Below are 21,028 nucleotides of genomic sequence, written 5' to 3' on the forward strand. Positions count from 1 at the left end.
AGTCAAAGAACTAGGCAATACATTCAGTGGTCAACGATCTGTATTGGTGAATGTCTGAATATCCCTAAAGATCTAGTTTAATACTGTTTTAGTGAAGTGACAACTTTAATCACCTTTCACTAGACAATAGTAACGTTTGCTTAGGCTTGACTCATTGCAAGCCCCATGGCATGGTCTTAACTCTGACTCCAGACCCTGCTCTTCACAATCACCTGAGATACCCAAGAGACTAAATTGAATCTTTGGGTTGGAGGGTGCCCTGATTAAATCTGAACTTCACTGCGTCTGACATCCTACACAGATTCTAGGATTTCTGAAGACCCGCTCTTCAAACAAAGCCTTTTATTTGACAATCAAAAGTAAGGTTTAGCAATGGACATAAGACACTGGGGGATAGGGGAGGCTAGGGGACTGTCTAGGGCGGGGGGATAAAATGGATACATATGTAATACCCTTTGTAATACTTTAAGCAATAATAAATAAATAAATAAATAAATAAATAAATAAATAAATAAATAAATAAAATAAAAAAGTAAGGTTTAGAATGCAAGCAAGTTTAAGAGAGGTGGAATCATATTAAAGCCTTTCGACGTAACAAGCTTTAGCTAGGTAAAGATGGTGAGAACCCCAACTCTATAGAAGAAAATGAGTCGATATTTCCTATAAATCAAAAGCTTGATTATTTGATCTATGAATGTGGAAAGAATCTTGAGAAACATCTAGCTCACTTGAATACATTCTGGAAAAACCACTTCAATAACAATGCCTTTCATTTGTTCTGTGTTTGATGGTTCACAGGCACTCCACATACATCATCATCTCATTTGATTCTTACAACTACTTTGGAAGCAGGGCAGCGAAGGGGTTAATTACCTCCACTCTGTGGATAAGGTAATCAATCGTGCAGTTAACTAAGCTAGGACTCAACCTGTGTCTCCTGACTGTAAATCCTGACCTCTTTCCACCCCAACATTTTCAGTTCAGATTAGGGGGGTATTGTTCATAAAAGCCAAAAAGTGGAAACAATCCAAATGTCCATCACCTGGCAGTTACAGAAATACAACAAAATAACATTCAGCAACACACTATGACATGGATGGGCCTCAAAAACATTAGGTGAAGGGAAAGAAGCCACACGCCAATGCTGAGTAGTGTATGATTCCAGATTAGTGGTTCCCTGGGGCTGGGGGGTTGGAACAAGGGTTGACTGCATATGTTCTAAAATTGGGTTGGAATGATGGTTGCACAACTTGGAAAATTTACTGAAAAAAATCATTGGACTTTACACTTAAAGTGGGTGAATGTTAGGGGATTAAATCGCATCTGAATAAATCACTTAAAAGAGAATAAAAGGGGAATGGCTCTCCCTGAGGGGTGATGCCATGGTTACACCCTCGCCGAGGTGGCCCAACTAAACAGTGAGCTCATCGGGCTCAGAGGAAAGCACTTGTTCTGGTGCTGGCAGCACATGGTCATTGGCTGTGCTCTGCTGATAAGACGGTGGAAAGCAGATGAGGAGACAGTGTTCAAGGGCAGTACAATGCTTGCTGCTTTCCCCAGTCTTACTGGCCTTCAACCCAGACAAATGCCAACTGCTCTGCCGAACGGACATTTTCATATTGGGGGTGATAGGACTTTCCCACGTTGTTATTTTTGTTATTATTATTTGTAAACACACAAAAACATACAGACTGAGAGCTAGAAGTGAATGTTTCCTATCCTAGTCAGGGCATGAGTTGGCAAGGCATCGTGTGACCGGTGGGACGGACGGGTCTTCAGTGACACCCTTGACTTCTAGCTCTGATTCCCTGGGGTGCAGTAGAAAGGACAACAAGAAGAGTGGGGGCGCAGCATTCAGAAGTGAGAGCCCAGGGAAACCAGAGACGGCAAATGGTCACAAGGCCATGGGTCTCAAGAGCACGGGGAACTGTGGACAGAAAGGCCAGCGGGGAACTGGGAGTCTCTGTGAAAAGACAGTGTCTTAGATTTTCAGGATAAAATGGCAAATGAAAAGGCTCAGTAACGAGATACCGGCTCTCAAACACTACCTGCCCCATTACTGGACGCACCGAGGCCCCATATTCCTGTGCTTTGATACCGAAGTTACCTTTCTGGCCCCTCCTCACAGCAGGAGCTCAGCTTTGCTGCCCTTTAAGTGAGCACTTCCCCGCAGGATTGGGAGTTTTCTAAAGGGACGGTTGTCCTGAACCGGAGGGGGGAGCCCTCCCAGGGAAAAGACCCATCTAACACCACAGTGAGCAAATCTCTATCAACACGCAGGGGTACGGGAAGCTAGCTGCAGAAATGAATTAACAGAGCTTCCACGACAAGTAAAATTTCCTTTATTAGAATTTCGTATGATATACCTCAAATCTGCCTGTTGCGTGAGTGGAACTCCGTATTGATGGCCTGCAGCATAGGATGAACGGCCTGATGGATGAAAGTCAGCTATTCTTTCTTCGTTTCTGTTGTTGTTTTTTCTGGAAGTCTCCCCCCCTCCCTTTTTTTTTTGTTTTTGTTTTTTGGTCTTTACAGTATTAACATAGTTTATCTTTCTATTTGCTTGCATGGGACTTATTTTTACCTTTTTGAATCAGTTCAACAAAGGGTAATCGAATCTACTCTACGTAAGGGAAAGCATCAGATGCTGGGTTAAAGGTGTCTCATTTTTCTGTCTGTCTTTCACTTTGGCACGTTTTGAAATGACAAAGCAGCAATTCTCATCATGAGAAGTGACTTGGACCTATGGCACGACTCTACCACTTACTAGCCGGGTATGCTTAAAGAGATTTTTTTTTAACCTCTCAGAACCTCAAAACCCATCTTTGCCCTTTGAAAAATGAAAATAATAGTGTCGATTATATCATGTACTGCCTCACAAACTGTAAGTGGTGGCTATACACAGTTTTTTAATCCTCACCCGGAGCTATGTTTTTACTGATTTTAGAGGAAGAGGAAGAGAGAGAGAGAGAGAGAGAGAGAGAGAGAGAGAGAGAGAGAGAGAGAGAGATGGAGAGAGGGAGAAACACCGATGTGAGAAACATCAATTTGTTGTCTCCCAAACTCGCCCTGGGGATGGAACCTGCAGCCTAGGCAGGTGCTCCGACTGGGACTTGAACCCGAAACCTTTTGCTATACAAGACGACACCCAACCAACTGAGCCACCCAGCCAGGGCCACACAATGAATAAATGGAGATCAGATTACTATGTTAGACTGCTGGGCACATTGTATGTGAAGGCATTTCGTAAACTGTAAATATTATACAATTGCAAGATATTGTTATAAATAGCTCTAATAATTTTAAATTTGACTCATGCTCACTCCACCACAAGCTGGCATAGCTGGGAGATTTGCTTGGCTGCCAAGCCTGAGAGTGAAGACTTGATAAGGGGATTGCCAGTTCTCAGCTGATCCCTGTGGCCTGTTTGGTTGTTGTGCGTCCAGAGCCTGACCTTAGCCTGCCCTTCCCCCGCGAGCCTCCCTCCAGCGAGCTGAGCAGCTCCGGGGGACAGGCCGAGGGAAGTCGGAAGCTTAACTTCCTTAGGGGTCACTCATCACTTTGGTTCAGCAGCCTTATGACAGACCGCGGTGGGAAACGCTGGAAAGCCCAATCCTCCCGCGTAAGGGGAAGACGTGTTAGATCTAGTCCAGGAAGCAATCTCGCATCTGTGCAGTGAGGGTGATTATATAAGCCTAAAAAAAAAAAAAAGGCAGAGGTACACAGAGGGTGACAATGAGGAACAGCCTTGATATGTGTGAGAATAAGAGAATTCCCAGGTTTGGTTTGTTTTTGGTGACTTGTGTCCAATTTTCAGTTTGCTTGTTTTTTATTTGTGAGAATAAGAGAATTTCCTTTGCAAATGAAACTAAAGCACACGCTTTCCACGTTGCTTCATCAGCAAATTGGGGACAGTTTAAATAAGAAAGGCAGTCATGAAATGAACAAAAACGGCATCGTCAGGTATGAGCATATAGTGGCCAGCTGGGCTCAATCATTAGTCTGGGGGCCACACTCAGGAAGATAAACTGTGAAGCAGAAGCTTCCAGGCCCCTGTGAGTGTCGGGGTTCCCAGGAATAGTGGGGTGGAGTGGGGGGGGGGTGGGCTGAGAAGCCAATGTTACAATGAAGTAGCATTTCTCTATAAGCATTTCTGGAACCTGCTTAAGAAGATTTTAGAAGGAGCTCAGATCCCCTCAGACTTCGTCATTTGTCCTGATTTTATTGTTTAACCTTCTCAACTAACTTTTTTTTTTTTTTTTTTTTACCATGCAACAAAACTTTTATTAACATTTTGAACAGATTCAGTTATTACTGAACTGGTAATTTCTAAACTTAAATTGGGGCAAATGGCTAGAATGCAGAGTAGTGCCATCACTGGCACTATGAATGCAAAACTGAAGAATTAACAGCCACCCCTCAGACGGAGGACCAGGTGCAGGGTGGACTCTTTCTGGATGTTGTAATCAGAAAGAGTGCGGCCATCTTCCAGCTGCTTGCCTGCAAAGATGAGCCTCTGCTGGTCGGGAGGGATGCCTTCCTTATCCTGGATCTTGGCTTTCACATTCTCAATGGTATCACTGGGCTCCACCTCCAGGGTGATGGTCTTGCCGGTCAGGGTCTTCACGAAGATCTGCATACCACCCCTCAGACGCAGGACCAGGTGCAGGGTGGACTCTTTCTGGATGTTGTAATCAGAAAGAGTGCGGCCATCTTCCAGCTGCTTGCCTGCAAAGATGAGCCTCTGCTGGTCAGGGGGGATGCCTTCCTTATCCTGGATCTTGGCTTTCACATTCTCAATGGTGTCACTGGGCTCCACCTCCAGGGTGATGGTCTTGCCAGTCAGGGTCTTCACGAAGATTTGCATTTTGACCTGTTAGCGAGCGCGAAAATACCGTAAGTCCAAACCCGTCGAGTCTCCTCAACAACGACACAGCCCCTACAACGTCTGGCGCGTCTGCCTCAACTAACTTTTTATTTATAAATTATATCATTATTATTATTAGAGAGGCCCTCAACACCATATAAACTCCAGGCTCTATAAGAAGTGGATCTAGCCCTGTCTACACTGCCATTGATCTGGTTTGGACTTTTTAAAAAACCTAATTCCTGGACACGTAATAACTACCCCAGGCCCTGGGGGCTGTGAGTGGCAGACGCGGCTCTTTCCTTTGGAGAAAATGCCTTTCCTGTGAAGACCGAGTCAAACAAGTGAACCCCCCCCCCCCAGTGGGATGCTGCCAGGGAATGGGGTTCTGTGGGAGCTGGGAGAACTGAGCTGGTCCCTGGAATCAGGGAAGGTCTCCCCATGAGCCTGTTGCTGAACACCTGAGGGCTTTGGGGGTGGAGAGAGAGTGGAGACCAGAAACCCAGTGTGAGACTCGGAGGAAGGGACCCCGGCTGAGGCTGGAGAGGTGAGCAGGTCCTGATCCTGGAAGGTCCAGGGTTAAAGATTCTGCCTGAAGCACCATGGGAGCCATGGAAGGTTTTAGGCAGAGAAGGAGCCGCTGAGATGTGTGTTTGCCCGGAGTTCTCTGGCTGAGTTGTGGGAATTGGAAGGTGCCCGGCCACACTGCATCGGGAGTCCGTGCTGCAGTCATTGGAGAAGAGGACCGCAGCCGAGACTCCGGCTGAGACATGAAATCGGAGTCGAGAGCTTGCGAGTGACATGACAACGCTGACGAGAGCAGGCGCCAAAGGTAACACACAGGCTCCCGCGAGGGTGGAGGAGGGATGCCAGTTTCAGAAACGTGGCAGCCGGGGCTGGGGGGCGGGGAAAAAAGCAGAAAGAGGGAAATGATGTTACTGGTTTGAAGCAGGTTGAGTTGTAGTGCCAGCGAGACAGCCAGGTGGAGATTTTCCGAGTGTTTTCATCAAACATTCTTAAGCTCGGGGATGCAAACTTTAGCTCAGCAAAATGACATGCCATTGGAAATCTTGGACCTGTGGGGGTCCTTTCAGTTATTGAAATGACACACATTAAGTCTGCGAGCGACAAGGGTGTAATGCAGAATAAAGCAGAGGATCGGGAGAAATGAGACTTTTATTAAATGTATGCATATGATACAGTCATTTAACTGTTCTGTGTTATGAATAGGAATGCTGATATAAACATTTTGCCATATGAACAGTTCCAGAAGTTACCAAACTCTTCTTGAAATGTCAGGGTTATTAGAGAAAAGAAAGAAACAGTTGGTAGGGCCTCCTGATAACTTCCAACATTAATAACCTAAAGGACGTAAGCAACACGCTAAGCAGCTCACCTTTAGGCAGTGGGCGTCTCCTGCCACAGAGTGCTAGGCTGCAGCCAGTCCAAGTGGCCTTAGAAGGTCTCCAATCACTGCCTGTCAAAGCTACGTACTGAAATAGCAGATCTGCTGGCAGGGCTGGCACTGCTGATTTTTGGAGGTGCTGACGAGTTTTATTCTTATTGAATTTCCGGCATTCTCCCAACACTTGCCAGGATCAACAGTTGCCTACATTTAAGAAGGCAAATGATGACTATGAATGCTGCTATGGGATAATGTTAGAGATTTCCACTTAACAGTCGATGATAATAAAGTCCAAACTCCTTGACATGGCCCTTCAAATAAAAAATGTTCAACATCTATATGCATCTTCCATGTGCAGGCATGATACTGGTGAGAGAGAGAGAGAGAGAAGAAGAAGGAGGAGGAGGAGGAGGAGGAGGAGGAGGAGGAGGAGGAGGAGGAGGAGGAGGAGAAGGGAGAGAGGGAGGAAAAGAGGGAGAGAGAGCGAGAGAAATGATGCAGGAAGAAGAGGTCAAGATACCAAAGCACTCTGTGTGATATAGTACAAGAACCAGCTGTACTTTTCTGGCCATCTCCACATACTCCCACTCCTACACCGAATAATACTGTCATCCTCCTGCGGTTTGCTCAGAGGCCTCTCTGTCTGCGTGGAAAGCTCTTTACCAATTCTGAGCCTTTGTGGACTCCCACTCCCAGGCGGTCCACGGGCCATGTTGCTTCTGCACCTGCACCTGCGCCCCACCTCCCTCCTCCTGCTGGCACCTTGGCGGAGCCCTTCCTGCACTCTGCCTTTCTCCCTGGAGGATGAACTCCTGAGAGCAGGGGCCAGATCAATTTCTATTTTTCTGTATGTAACCCTAGCTCCCAGCACAGTACCTGCCCACACAGCAGGTACCTGGCAAACATGTGCTTCATAAACAAATAATAGCATTTTCAAGAGGAAACCAAAGAAAATAAAGGGCGAAAGAAGAAACTGTTTTCATTAAAAAGGGAACTGGACAATATACTGGGAAGTAGTGTGTATCTGATTGCCAAGCAGGAACCATGAAAATAATTCTCCCCACAATAAAGATTTTTTTAAAAAACAAACAAACGATGCTAATCTTGAAAAGGCTTATAGTATCATTGACTCTAAAAGCAATTCTGCTCAAAAACACAATGTGCTTGCCAGGCCGGTGTTGCTCAGTGGTTGAGCGTTGACCTATGAACCAGGAGACCATTGATTCCCGGTCAGGGCATATGCCTGGTTGAGGGCTCGATCCCCAGAAGGGGGCATGCAGGAGGCAGCCAATCAATGATTCCCTCTCACTGATGTTTCCATCTCTCTCCCTGTCCCTTCCTCTCTGAAATCAATAAAAATATATTTTAAATAAGCACACCACAATGTGCTCAAATGAAAATCCCAAAATAGAAAATGCTGGTGGTGCTAGAAATATGATTTGATTGTTTTCCCCTCTTAATATAGACAAGGTTGCAAGGAAATCTAAATTATTCATTGTACATAACTCTAGCCAGGGCTAGGTGGTAGTGTTTTGTCACTCAGCAGAATTATATTCAATGGACTTAAAGTTTGTGGAGAATATTTAAAGGGGGATCCAATGAATTAAGATCCCAATGAATTGAGATTATTATCATAATCAGAGAGATTTTAACACATATATAGGATATCTAAATGGATATTGTCTTAAGGTAGTGTCTTTGGAGAGGCCATTTTTCCCCAGTGATGCTGCCACAGAGCAAACACGTTCATGTCTCCACTTTTGGAGTCATTTTAACAGTCATCCATGAGCCACCCAAGATTTGTGAGACTATTTATTCTGGGTTGTTCCAGTGAGAAAACTAAAATTTTTATTTTTTATTTTATTATTTTATATATATTTTTTATTGATTTCAGAGAGGAAGGAAGAGGGAGAGAGAGAGAGAAACATCCACGATGAGAGAGAATCATGGATTGGCTGCCTACTGCAAGTCCCCCACTGGGGATCGAGCCCACAACTCGGGCATGTGCCCTTGAATGGAATCGAACCTGGGACCTTTCAGTTCACAGGCCAATGCTCTATCCACTGAGCCAAACCGGCTAGGGCTCAAAACTAAAAATTTTTTTTTTTCAAAACTAAAATTTTTAAGTTGGTTTTCCAAAAGATCAGTTTACAACACAATAGAAATGAGAATTTTGTAATGACTGAGCCATCCAACAATGGAATGAATTTTCGGTAATGTAAAATTTCCACTGAAGGTGTTCAAGCAAAGGCTAGGTGACCACTGAACAGAAGTGATAAAGAGAGGATCCATGTATTCAAAAGTCCCTTTGACTTCTGACCATCTGTGATTCCAGGAATATCTGAGTAATCCTATCTAATAAAGATGGAATATGCAAATTGACTGTCACTTCACAACAAAGATGGCGGTGCCCAAAGCCAATAAGGAGAGAATATACAAATTGACATGACAAAGATGGTGGCAGCCGGGCCAGGACGTTTGCGTTGTCGCCATGACGACGATGCAGGTGTTCTGCCCCACCCTGGCTGCTCCGGGCCTCTGGGCAGCACTTGAAGGTGGAAGGCGGCTCCGGGCCAGAGCGAAGGCGGTGCCAGCAGCCAGGGGAAGGAAGGCCTACTCTTGCATGAATCTTCATGCCCTGGGCCTCTAGTTATTTTATAATCACATTTAATGTGTAGCATTATAATCTACACACATCAAGCCCTTACTTTTCTAGGTCTATGCTCAAATGTCAGTTATTACAGAGATCTTTCCTACTTGAAATATTATTCCAGCAATCTCCTTTCTTTCCTCTTGCCCTGCTCTGTTTCTCTCCATGCAGCTTCTGTCTGATATGCTCTGTAGTTGCTGGGTCATTTATATGCTGTCTGTCTCCAGAAGGCTCCATCAAGGAAGGGATGTGGTTGGTTTTTTTCACTGCATTAACTCCAGCACCTAAAACAGAATCCGACATGTAGTGTGTGTTTAATAAATTGTCAAATATAAACAATATTAAAGTGTTGCAGAAAAATTAAACACAAGGAAGAGAGACAGAAAGGAGAATAAAATACAATTCCCCTACTTTCTGTACATAAATTACATACCTTCAAAGTTGCACATATCATATGGGCCAGTACATAATTGTTGAAGAAATAAACTTGGGCTATCATTTTCATGTATTTTCTTCTCATCTTTTTTTCCCCCAAAAGACACAAAGGTTTTAATATAGTTTTAATCATAATTCATTGTTTTATCTAAAATGTCATTATACAGGTGAATGACTAATCTTCTCACCACACTTGGCTATAATGATTTGCTGTCCTTTCCAAAAACCAAACCATTTTCACGTAAGGTGAGATGTGCTACCCCTGAAGTTACGCAAAAGCATATGCTCAGGCCATAAAAACATCTAATGAACTCATCATTTCTAATTTCATAATCATCTCTCTCATTAGAATCATTGAAAAGAGTTGTAGCTATTTTTGGAGGCAGTATACCATAATGAGTGAAGATAATAATAGTTAAAACATTTTTGCAAAAGAAAAAAGTTGGAGTACTTACACTGGCAATTTCACTATGTACAACAGAGCTATCAGGTGGTATTGGCATAGAAAATTTACACAGATTCATAGGTCAGATTTGAAAGTCCAGAAAGAAACCCTTACATTTGTGGACACGTAATTTTCCACAAAGGCACCAATGCAATTTAATAGTATTTTTTTAAGTGCTAAGACAACTGGATATTTGCATGCAAGAAGATGAATTTAGACTATTATCTTACACATATGCAAATATTAAGTCAAAAGGGTATCAAGCTTAAATATAATAACCTAACACTATAAAACTCTTAAGAGAAAACATAGGCGTAATTCTCTCTGACTCTGAGCTAGGAAGTGATTTCTTATGACACCAAAAACTCAAGCAATAATAGAAAAATTTGATAAATAGAACATCAAAATTAAGAACATTTGCTCTTCAAAAGACATGAATAGACAAGCCAAAGAATGGGATAAATGATCTGCAAATCATATATCTGATGAAGTCCAGAGTATATGGAAAATATATGTCCCAATAAGAGACAATCTATTTTTAAAATCAGCATAAAATCTGAATAATTATTTTACCAAAGAAGACATAAGAGAGACAATGAACACATGAAATGATTCTCAACATGATTAATTATTAGAGGAATGAAAGTTAAAACTATAATGAGATACCATGTCATACCCTTGAAATGGCTATAATCAGAAAAAAAGCAATAGCAAATTAGGATGTGGAAACACTTGAACTCTTTTCAATTGCTGATGAGAATGTACATTTGTGCAGCCATTTGGGAAAATAGTTTGTCATTTTCTGGAAAAGTTAAATGTAAATTTACCATATAACTCAGCAATTCCACAACTACATACCTACCTACCCAAGAGAAATGAAAACATACGGCCACATAAACACTTGCAAATAATTGTTCTTACAGCAGCATTATTTATAATAACCCAAACCTGGAAACAACCCAAATATTTTATATATATATATATATATATATATATATATATATATATATATATATATTCACCAGCTGCTGAATACATAAACAAAATATCATATATTATACATGTATTGATAAATGTATATTTCAATGCATATACATTTTAACTGATTTTTAATCTATCTCTGTGCTAAAATGATACATTTACAAAGTCTCATGAGCTATATATTTTATCACATTTCATAAGAATATGAGCATATATATATATATATATATATATATATATATATATAATATTTCAAATTAGCTTCTCTTCCGTTTTCAGCCCAGACACAAATATGAGTGCAAATTCTAGCTCTGTGGCCCTGGCCTAGTTACTTGACCTCTCTGAGACCATATTAGTGAAAAGTGGGAATAACATTTACCATACAGAACTGTAGAATTAAATGAGATGAACTATATAAAACGCTTAGCACTAGGCTGGCACAGTGTCAGTTCCTAACAAATCCTACCCAGTATTATTGTTTGTCTTTTGGGAGTTTTATTTGCAAACCTAGGCGTTTCCTAACACTCAGGGGTGAGGAGAGGGGAGCCATTTTGCGCTGCGGAGAGGGCCACTTCGCAGTCTGGCTGGCCGACTCCCAATCTGTCACTTCATCTCTCAGAGCCTTGGTTGCCAAAGTCTGTGAAGGAGGACACTGTTTGTCATCTCACCGGACTTGCTGTGATTAGGGAAATTGTATTAAAGTGCTTTGTAAACTACACAATGCCATAAAAAACCTAAAGTGTTCTGTGAGCATAGCTGTCTGTTCCCATCGCGGCGCTTTTAGGAAAACCTGAATAACTAACTACTGCACCCCTCAGATTAAAAGGACCCCTTTCATGGCCACGGGGGTGGCAGCCAGTCCCTTCAACATGAACTTGTATTCCCCTGTTGTTTGAACACAAAGTGAAAACCTGCGTCTCTCCCTGTCGGAGACCTCTCTGCCTGTCCTCAGGAGCTATCAGGCGCAGCTAAATCTGTCCCTGGCCAGTGTGTGCATAATCCCCACTGGTTCTGAGACCTCCATCCACCACTGATGTGACATTCTTTGTGTTCAAATGTCTAGCTGACGTCTGATGCTTAAAACAGCCCATGCCTTCACCCCCGCCGCATTGTCACGGCCTGTATCACCCTCTTAAAAGGCTATCGCAGCCGCTCCCAGCACCAGTTGCTGGCCAGCCTGCCCCTGGCCGCCTCGCCTGCTCCTGGCTGCCTTGCATGCCCGGGTCCTCAAGCTCCTTGTGCGTCTGACCGAACAGGAACCATGTCTACCTTCGGCTACAGGAGAGGACTTAGCAAATATGAATCCATCGACGAGGACGAGCTCCTGGCTTCCCTGACGGCCGAGGAGCTGAAGGAGCTGGAGAGGGAGTTGGAGGACATTGAACCTGACCGCAACCTGCCGGTGGGGCTCCGACAGAAGAGTCTGACGGAGAAGACCCCCACGGGGAATTTCAGCAGGGAGGCGCTGATGGCCTATTGGGAAAAGGAGTCCCAGAAGCTGCTGGAGAAGGAGCGGCTGGGGGAGTGTGGGAAGGTAGGCTTTCCGGACCTTTTCTTGGCTGCTCCCGGGCCCCTCCACCCCCACCCCCACCCCAAATCTAGGAACCTGCTTTCTCTCCCTCTGCAGTCCCCCTCACTCTTCGGTCCTTATAACCTGCTACTGAACACTGTCTTGGGCTGAAATAGTCCTATAAGTTCTATGGCCACCCGAAGGATCGTAATGTGTAAAATGATTGGCTGGGGTTCTAATGATTGGCTAAAGATAGAATCTCCAAGAAGAGAATAATTTGCAAGTAAGGCATAGGTTTAGATAGTTTGCCAAACATAAGTCTAATTTGAGTTATAAGCTGGGGATGTGGCATAGTATCGGTGTCTGAGGTTATATATATTAAGTAAATTTATTTTCTTCTTAAAAGACAAAAATGGGTATTCTTATTGTGTTGACTGTGATGTGGCAACAGTAAAAAGACTTCTTTTTCTCCAACACCAGGAAGTGTGGGGTGGCAGGAAATTACATGGAACTGAGAGTCAGGGGACCTTCTTTCTAGTCCCTTCTGTGTCTCTAAGTTGTTGGACAGATAGTCACTTAAGCAGGCTCCTCTTTCCCGTCTGTCCATGGAGGGACTGGGGGCCTGTGGTTTTATTGTCCGCATATGAACCAAAACCCCTTTGAAATTTGGGTCCATTGTGGACCTTCTCCTTAAGAAAATACACGTGCGCTTGTGCACACACACACACACACACACACATTTCTACACAGAATTTCAAAAATGATGACACGCATCCAAAGCCCCCTGAGGGCCCAGGTTAAGCCTGCCTGGGTAGGCAGCTCTAAGATTCCTTCCTACTTTACAGTCGTGATGCTGGGGCCAGAGAATGGACTTCTATCAGAGCGCAGGCCTCCCGAGCCCTTGTTCTCTGGCCAGTAAACGTTTCTTTAAATTCGCCAAATGAGTCATGAAAAGGAGCTCAAAAGACCATGGGAAAATGGTAACGGCCATGAGAACGTTGATAACGCCAGTTTCTGAGTTTCTGGAAGAACACGGGTCTGGAGCGATAGTTTAAAACCTCTGTGCTTCACTACAATCACCTGAAAGCCAAATGGCCTGGAGCCCATGGGAAGACTTCCACGGGACTAATCCAGGCGCTGTTAGCTGATCTTGGTGACAGGGTGTGTGGGCGACATTTGTAGCAAGATATGTGTGAGCTTTGCCCATGTCAATCACCGCAGGAGGGGTCACTGGGATCAGGCCGGTGTCTGCCAAGGCCACGCTGGCCGCCTGCATGGAAGGCCTGGAGGGGGAGGTGACAAGGAAGGACACACATGACAGGCCAGGATTTAAGGTCAATTCCTCCACAGCCATGCTGTCTAGGGGTCTTTTCTTTTTCTTCCTGATGTGGGAATGTGCGTTAAATATATATAAAATATGCCCTGTTTATGACAGTTATTCAAGAAATTCCTTCATAAAAAGATTGAAGGTGACCCAGAAGATGCAGGACAGACAGCCATTGTAGCAATAACCCCGCAAAGGCATTTTAGTGCCACCATGTCTTTAGCTTGGTGGGTGGGAAGCAGAGGGCGAAGCCTGCTGTCAGCGGTGGGTGGAACCCACCTGATCCCGCCAAAGGTTTGGCTGATCCCCGCCAGTGGCTTATCGAGTCAATTAGAGAGGCTCCCGTGTTGATGAACTTTGACTCCTTTCTGGCTAATTTTTCTCTCGCTGCACTTTCCTCGCTGGCCAGCTGTCCCTGTAGTCACATGGAGTGCTGAGCAGAAGCTTACTGATGGAGAGTGTAAATCCATTCCAGCCGCAGGGAAAAAAGCTCAAAGCAGACGATGGGTGGGTGGGTGGGCGGGCCAGGAGCCACAGCATAAGTGAGGAGCACACAGCACAGACCATGAGGAGGGAGGAGATGGGGGTCTTTGCAGCTATTGGCTCTATAAAAGCTCAGGAAAACCATGTTCAACTTCTGTTGAATGACAGTCTCTGCCCCCCCCCCCCCCCCCTTCACACAAAGCTATGCGACACTCAATAGCTCCATGGGCCTTGGAGACCAAGGCTCTAACTCCCCTAGCTTGAGTACATTCACATCATTTCATTGAATTCTTACCTCCCGCACACGAGAACTCAGACTAAGAGAGGTTCAGAAATGCATTTGAGATCAACACTCTAAAAGCAAGCTGAAATTCACACCAAGTTCTAATGGCACAAAGACCACGATTCTCCAAATGTGAGTGCCCGACCTTCAACATCATCTGGGAACTTCTCAGAACGGCTAATTGTACCCTCCCTCCGACCTGCTGCATGAGGGACTCTGGCAGTGCGGCCCAGCCATTAGCCCGTGTCATGTTACATCCATTCAGTGAGCAAATATTGATTGAGCCCCTGCTACATGCTGAGCCAGGCGAGCGAAACAGACATGATCCCTGTCCTCACCCTGCTAACAGCCTTTGGGGGAAAATGACAAAAAACTCATTAAAATAGGCACTTTTTAGGGGGAAGTACAAGGTGGTGGGAATGCATCGCCAGGGGGATTTCAGGGGGTGTCAAAGAAAGCTTTCTGGAAGAAAGTACGTTTTTGAGGGGACAACATCTCTTGCAGATACAGCCTAAAGTTCTTCAAAAACCAAAATGGATAAAAATTTAAGGCACCGTACCTTGAATTTTGAGAAAGGCCCCTTTCCTGCAACTATGGAAACAACACACACACACACACACACACACATCCCTCTCCCTCCTGATGTTGAAGAAGAGAGTAAATTAAGACTGGACAAGCCATCCCAGAAGCCTGACCCCTTCCCCAGGCCATCACTTGGTGCCTGCCACTCCAAACAAGTGGATAACTGGAGGCTATTTTGTGATAGCAACTGGGCAAACAAACTTGTGGAGACAAGCACAGTGTTATCCAAAGCTCATTCCACAGGCCTCAGGCAGTAGGATCCCTCAGGGTAAAAAAATAAAAATAAAAATAAAAGCTGCCAGTGTGGAAGGAAGAACCAAGGCATTGGGGACAGGAGAGGGACATGGAAAAATTGAACGGTCAGCAATTTCTTTTTTTTTTTTAAATCAGAAAAAGAAAGGAGTCAGTTGGACTTTTTAGTAGAGTCTTGTCAACAGGAAAGACAAAGTGAAATTGTGTTTGCCTGAAGGGCTTTCATAATGGAAACGTGGTGAATAATTGACGACCATGGGCTGAGGCAATGGCTTGCTTCACGATTGTCTACCGTTCTCTGCTGTTCCGCGTTACACTTAGAGTCTAGTTTCTGCGGTCCGTCTCATCTAACCCTGCACTCGCGTGAGATTTCCAGTTGATTTGCTGAAAAGGGTGACCGAAGTGTTTTTCTTCACAGAGCCAAGCTTTGACCTGCTGCCCTGACAGCAGCCCTGCTCCACGGGCTTCTTGCCCCGGAGCAGGGCCAGGGCCAGCAGCAGCTCACGGGTGTGGGGTCTCTGGGCACCTGTGCCAGGCTCTGCCCCCGAGGAAGATAAATGCTGTGGAAGCACAGGACGCCACTGCCTCTGTCTCCACCGAGACAGGCCCGGCCCCAGCACCTGGCTCCTGTCACATCTGCTTACAGGAGACCACGTTTACGAAAAGTCTTCAACATTGAGAGAAGAAATCCGTTAACGTGTTGTGTATTCGTGTTGCCATGTGTTTCTCTGGGGTGGAGAAATAAGCGTGGACAAAGGGGTGAGGGCAGAATCCAGAAGGGAGGGGTGAGTTTTTAAAAGATTGTACGTAGGCTAGGTGTCCAGTAGTTCAGAGTAAGCAGTTAAGAAAAAGAATACAAAATTGATCACGGGTTTCCAAAGCCAAAGTTCCACCTTATTTTTCAAAGTGGCAACATGATAGTAAATTTTAGTTCAACAAAGTGCGTTCTGAATGCTTATTCTGCAGAAAACTCAACAAATGTTTGTAGAAAAAGCTGTTGAAAATTATGCAATTCAATGTTAACCTTGGTCACCGAGGAGATTAAATTTTCTTCTTATATAATTTTGTTACTTGCCATGTGTTGCTTTTTCTTTTTCTTTATTTATTGAGATATAGTTGACATATAACAATGTATTCGTTTTATTTGTACAACGTAACAGTAAAACCTTGATATCACGGACTAATTTGGTAAAGTAGATTTTCCGAATATATATGTTAAAAAATTGACAAATTAGTTAACCTGTTTTTACTTACATAGACAATTAAAATTAAGTGTGTATGAAAAGTTGACTTTCACAGAAAAGTTTTCTATATGCATTACGTCACTTTAAATGTCTACTGAGTAGGTCTAGGAAATGCGTGCATTCACCAGTCACGAGTAAACAAGTGCACACGCTGGGGTTGGCTTAGAGCAGGTGGGACATGGCCTGCACGTGTTAAAACTGCCCCAGAAAGTCACGCCACACGACAACGGAACCAAGGACAGTGCCAGGTGCAGTGTGACCCATGCTAATCACTTGGTAAACATTGTTTACCAACAGTGACTCGGATTTAAATATGTAGACTATGATTGCAAACATGCAATATTTATTTATGTTGGGGAAATCATGACAGTGTTTTTTTCCCAACATATGGCCTATTCGCTAAAATGTGTTTAAAATACAACAGTGGCCCTAGCTGGTTTGGCTCAATGGATAGAGCGTCAGCCTGCAGACTGAAGGGTCCCAGGTTCGATTCCGGCCAAGGGTACATGCCTGGGTTGCAGACTCCATTCCCATTAGGGGACATGCAAGAGGCAGCCAATCAATGATTGTCTCTCATCATTGATGTTTCTATCTCTCTCTCCTTCTCCCTTCCTCTCTGAAATCAATAAAATATATTTTTAAAAATTACAATATAATAATGGATTAATGACAAAAAAAAAATAACCTGTGGCTTTAATGATCAGCAAATCTTGGTTACACGTAAGCATTTTAAAATTAAAGGTGCTAATTTTCACATATGACAGACAGGCGGGAAATGTGGTCTGCGGCACCCGAAGGCCAGCAAGGTCTGCAAAATCGAGGGTATTGCGAAACCATGTTACTTTTGTAAATTTAAAAAGTGTGCTTAGCAATGACAAACTTAACGGTGGTGCCATGCCCTCTAGGTTGCAGAAGAAGACAAAGAGGAGAGTGAGGAAGAGCTGATTTTTACTGAAAGTAACAGTGAGGTGTCCGAGGAGGTGTACACCGAAGAGGAGGAGGCGGAGGAGGAGGAGGAAGAGGAGGAAGAGGAAGAGGAGGAGGAGGAGGACGACAGCCACGAAGAGGAGAGCGCCGTTGAAGACGAGGAAGCCATCAACGGCACTGCCCACCCTGAGCGCGCCAGCCCCGACAGTGCCCGGCCCAAGACATTTAAGAGTCAGTTAGAAAACATCAACTTGACCAACGGCCACAGCGGGGGGCACTCGGAGTCGCCGGCCGCCATCCACCCCAGCGGCAACCCCACGGTGATCGAGGAGGCCTTGGCGAAGATCCGGAGCAACGACCCCGACACCCGCGAGGTCAACCTGAACAACATCGAGAACATCACGTCGCAGACGCTCGCGCGCTTCGCCGAGGCGCTGCAGGGCAACACGGTGGTGCGCACCTTCAGCCTGGCCAACACGCGCGCCGACGACGCCGCGGCCGCCGCCATCGCCGACATGCTCCGGGTCAACCGGCACATCACCAGCGTCAACATCGAGTCCAACTTCGTCACGGGCAAGGGCGTGCTGGCGCTCATGCGGGCCCTGCAGCACAACCCCGTGCTCACCGAGCTGCGCTTCCACAACCAGCGGCACATCATGGGCAGCCAGGTGGAGATGGAGATCGTGAAGCTGCTCCGGGACAACACCACGCTGCTGCGCCTGGGCTACCACTTCGAGCTGCCGGGGCCGCGCATGAGCATGACCAGCCTCCTGACGCGCAACATGGACAAGCAGCGGCAGAAGCGCAGGCAGGAGCAGAAGCAGCAGGAGGCGGCGGACGGCGGGGCCCAGCCCAGGACCGCGGTCTGGCAGAGAGGGACGCCCGGCTCCTCGCCGTACGCATCGCCCAGGCAGTCGCCCTGGTCGTCCCCCAGGCTCCCCAAGAAAGTGCAGACGGTGAGGAGCCGCCCGCCGTCTCCGGTGGCCCCGCCGCCGCCCCCGCCCCCGCCGCCGCCGCCGCCGCCGCCCGCGCCGCAGAGGCTGCCACCCCCGCCGCCGCCGCCGCCGCCGCCGCTCCCGGAGAAAAAGCTCATCACCCGCAACATCGCCGAGGTCATCAAGCAACAGGAGAGCGCCCAGCGGGCTTTACAAAACGGACAGAAAAAGAAAAAGGGGAAAAAGGGGAAGAAACAGCCGAAAAACGTCCTAAAGGAAATAAAAAATTCCTTGAGGCCAGTGCAGGAGAAGAAAGCAGAAGACAGTTACCGACCTTCTACCCCGCAGAGATCTGCCCATGACAACCTCATGGAAGCGATCCGGGGGAGCAGCCTGAGACAGCTAAGGCGGGTGAGTACCCCGAGGAGACCCTGGGGCTCAGGCCCCCCTTGCACAGTGGCACCCAAGTCGCCTCCCAACATACTTATCACTATTTTAACAAGCGAGAGCAAGCCTACCAAGTTTGTAACATCCAGAGCAGGTGCCTGGTGAGCCGATTTCCATTTGAGAGAGGTGCCTGGACCTTTCAGGTTTTTTTAAGGGCTAGCCCCATGTAAACACGCCACAACATATAAAAATACTGATTCAATTAACAATAATAAATAAATAAATAAATAAATAAATAAATAAATAAATAAATAAATAAATCAGGGAGTATAATCTGCATTCCAAAAAAAGTTCACCACTTGTCAAAAATGTTACCGAAGGGTTGCACGTGGTTTCAAACCTAATTTGTAATATACAATTTTAATACCCGGTATCGAAAACCAATCCATAGCTGAGTTCCTCTCCGAGAATCCTGCTGGGGACACATACCTCAGAGATATTTTTCACTTCGTCATTTGTGTTGTTTTTATTGAAAGAAAACCCCCTATTTTTGTAGGTGGAAGTTCCAGACGCTCTGCGATAAACACACAATCTTGAGAAGAGGATGCAGACGTATTCCTTGGCGTTAAATGAAACGCATCGGGAGATGCTTCTAAAGTAACTTCTTCAATTGGAAACGTCCTCTGACTTTAAAAAATAGCCTCAGCCATGAAGTCCAAGGAGAATCTTAAGAATCTTCTGTAAATATGAAAATAAACTTCTTTTTTAATGTCATGAGATTTGTATTGGCAGGAAGCAGTTTGTTTAAAGATGCTTCATAGCTCTGAGCTGCTGAGTTAATGAAATATGCTGTTATTTTTGTAATCCCAATAAATTTGGATTGAAGTTTTTTAAAAAAAAAACAACAAACTAATATTTTTTTGTGAGTTGGTACATTTTCAGGTGTGTATGTAACATTGTTGAATATTAAAAATATTACATTATCACCCAGAAAAGGGTTTTGGTCCTTAGCATTTGCTTTTCTTTGTCTTCTCCACGAAAAACATGATCAGAGCTCTTTCTAAAGGTCTGGAATCAAAAACTCTCTTTACAGTCGTCTTGGTAGTGAGATAAAAACTCAGGAAAAAACCCCAAAGTGGACATGATCATCCTGAAGGCATTGATATGAGACCCAGGCTGTCTACTGACACCCCCACATACTCATAAGATTTATAAGTCAATTTAATCATTTAGAATTAAAATCAACTCTTTCTGGAGGAAGAAGAATTGAAAGTTTCTTAGTAAACAGAATACAGGTGCCGGGGGAATGCATGGAAGACAGGCCCCATGAATTTGGAGCGATCTGGTGGCTGATGCTAAAGATTCCTCTTTTGAGCTCTCCTTGGCTGAGCCCTTGTCTAGTGGGTCTCAGCCTTTCGTGCCCTACACACACAGTGGCGGTATCAACATCCACGACACACATCCAGGGACAAGGACACATGTATCTATAATCATAGTGTGTCCCCACCCCATCCCCTCTCACTCAAGAAAGATCTCAATTCAAATATTCTCCTCCACTCCAATTTATGAAAGCTACAAATCTCTTCTAAAGTCCCTTGTAATAGCTACGATTAGTCATGTTTCCTGCGTGTCCTGCAGAGTAGAACAGTGGTCTTGGGTCACCTGTTCAATGATTGTTTGCTTTATAGACAAAGCTTCAATCAAAATTACCTTCAATTTTCACTAGAAAACTCCCCCATAGTTCTTGGGTCTGTGTTGTTTAGTCTGTTTCTCTTGTTCGGCCATTCTCTCTCTTACTCATAAGAACAACTGATCATTTTTCTTAAGGAGGTAGCTCAGTGCCTGGACACAGTGTGGGCAGTGACTGGCATTTTCTGAACTCTCTAAGTTGTCTCCTGAACTTTTCACAGCAACATTAAAAGATGCTATCCTGTTTTACAGAGGGAGCCCAGGCTCAGGGAGGGTGAGATTGCAGGAGAAACTGGCCGTCTGTCCCGGCTCGGCCCACACTCCCTGGCACTCTCTGTTCAAACCTCCCAAAGGCTCCCCGTTCAGTTTCCCTTGGTAGTGACTTCACTTTTTTTTTTTTTTTTTACCTCTTTTCATTGGTGTTCACAATCATGCCCATTATTGTTGTTCAAAGAAATAAAAGCTAACATGTAGGTTTTTAAAAGGTGGGTGTGTAAGCCCTGACTGGTTTGGCTCAGTGCGTTGGCCTGCGGACTGAAGGGTCCCGGGTTCGATTCCGCTCAGGGGCATGTACCTTGGTTGTGGACACATCTCCAGTAGGGGGTGTGCAGGAGGCAGCTGATCGATGT

The 21,028-nt window shown here is 45.1% G+C and overlaps 2 protein-coding genes across 2 annotated transcripts; one reads left to right on the plus strand and one right to left on the minus strand.

Annotated features, from left to right (window-relative positions):
• Positions 1–4,353: 4,353 nt before the first annotated feature.
• Positions 4,354–4,958, minus strand: LOC132242709 (polyubiquitin). Its single transcript, XM_059711691.1, has one exon. It carries the CDS (start codon positions 4,865–4,867, stop codon positions 4,406–4,408), a length of 462 nt encoding a protein of 153 aa, XP_059567674.1. The 5' UTR covers positions 4,868–4,958; the 3' UTR covers positions 4,354–4,405.
• Positions 4,959–11,923: 6,965 nt separating this feature from the next.
• Positions 11,924–20,777, plus strand: LMOD2 (leiomodin 2). The gene is made up of 3 exons (XM_059711692.1): positions 11,924–12,317; positions 17,367–18,734; positions 19,267–20,777. The coding sequence occupies exons 1-3, from the start codon at positions 12,045–12,047 to the stop codon at positions 19,291–19,293; spliced, it is 1,668 nt and encodes a 555-aa protein (XP_059567675.1). The 5' UTR covers positions 11,924–12,044; the 3' UTR covers positions 19,294–20,777.
• Positions 20,778–21,028: the final 251 nt, after the last annotated feature.

The sequence above is a fragment of the Myotis daubentonii genome, chromosome 10 (assembly GCF_963259705.1).
Source record: "Myotis daubentonii chromosome 10, mMyoDau2.1, whole genome shotgun sequence".
Taxonomy (NCBI): Eukaryota; Metazoa; Chordata; class Mammalia; order Chiroptera; family Vespertilionidae; genus Myotis; species Myotis daubentonii.

Excerpts from the sequence above, each read along its gene's own strand:
- LOC132242709 (XM_059711691.1), bottom strand. The coding sequence starts at position 4,867 with ATGCAAATCTTCGTGAAGACCCTGACTGGCAAGACCATCACCCTGGAG.
- LMOD2 (XM_059711692.1), top strand. The coding sequence starts at position 12,045 with ATGTCTACCTTCGGCTACAGGAGAGGACTTAGCAAATATGAATCCATC. Across the intron at positions 12,318-17,366 it reads GGCTGGGGGAGTGTGGGAAG|GTTGCAGAAGAAGACAAAGA; the intron begins GTAGGCTTTCCG and ends CATGCCCTCTAG. Across the intron at positions 18,735-19,266 it reads GCCTGAGACAGCTAAGGCGG|GTGGAAGTTCCAGACGCTCT; the intron begins GTGAGTACCCCG and ends CTATTTTTGTAG.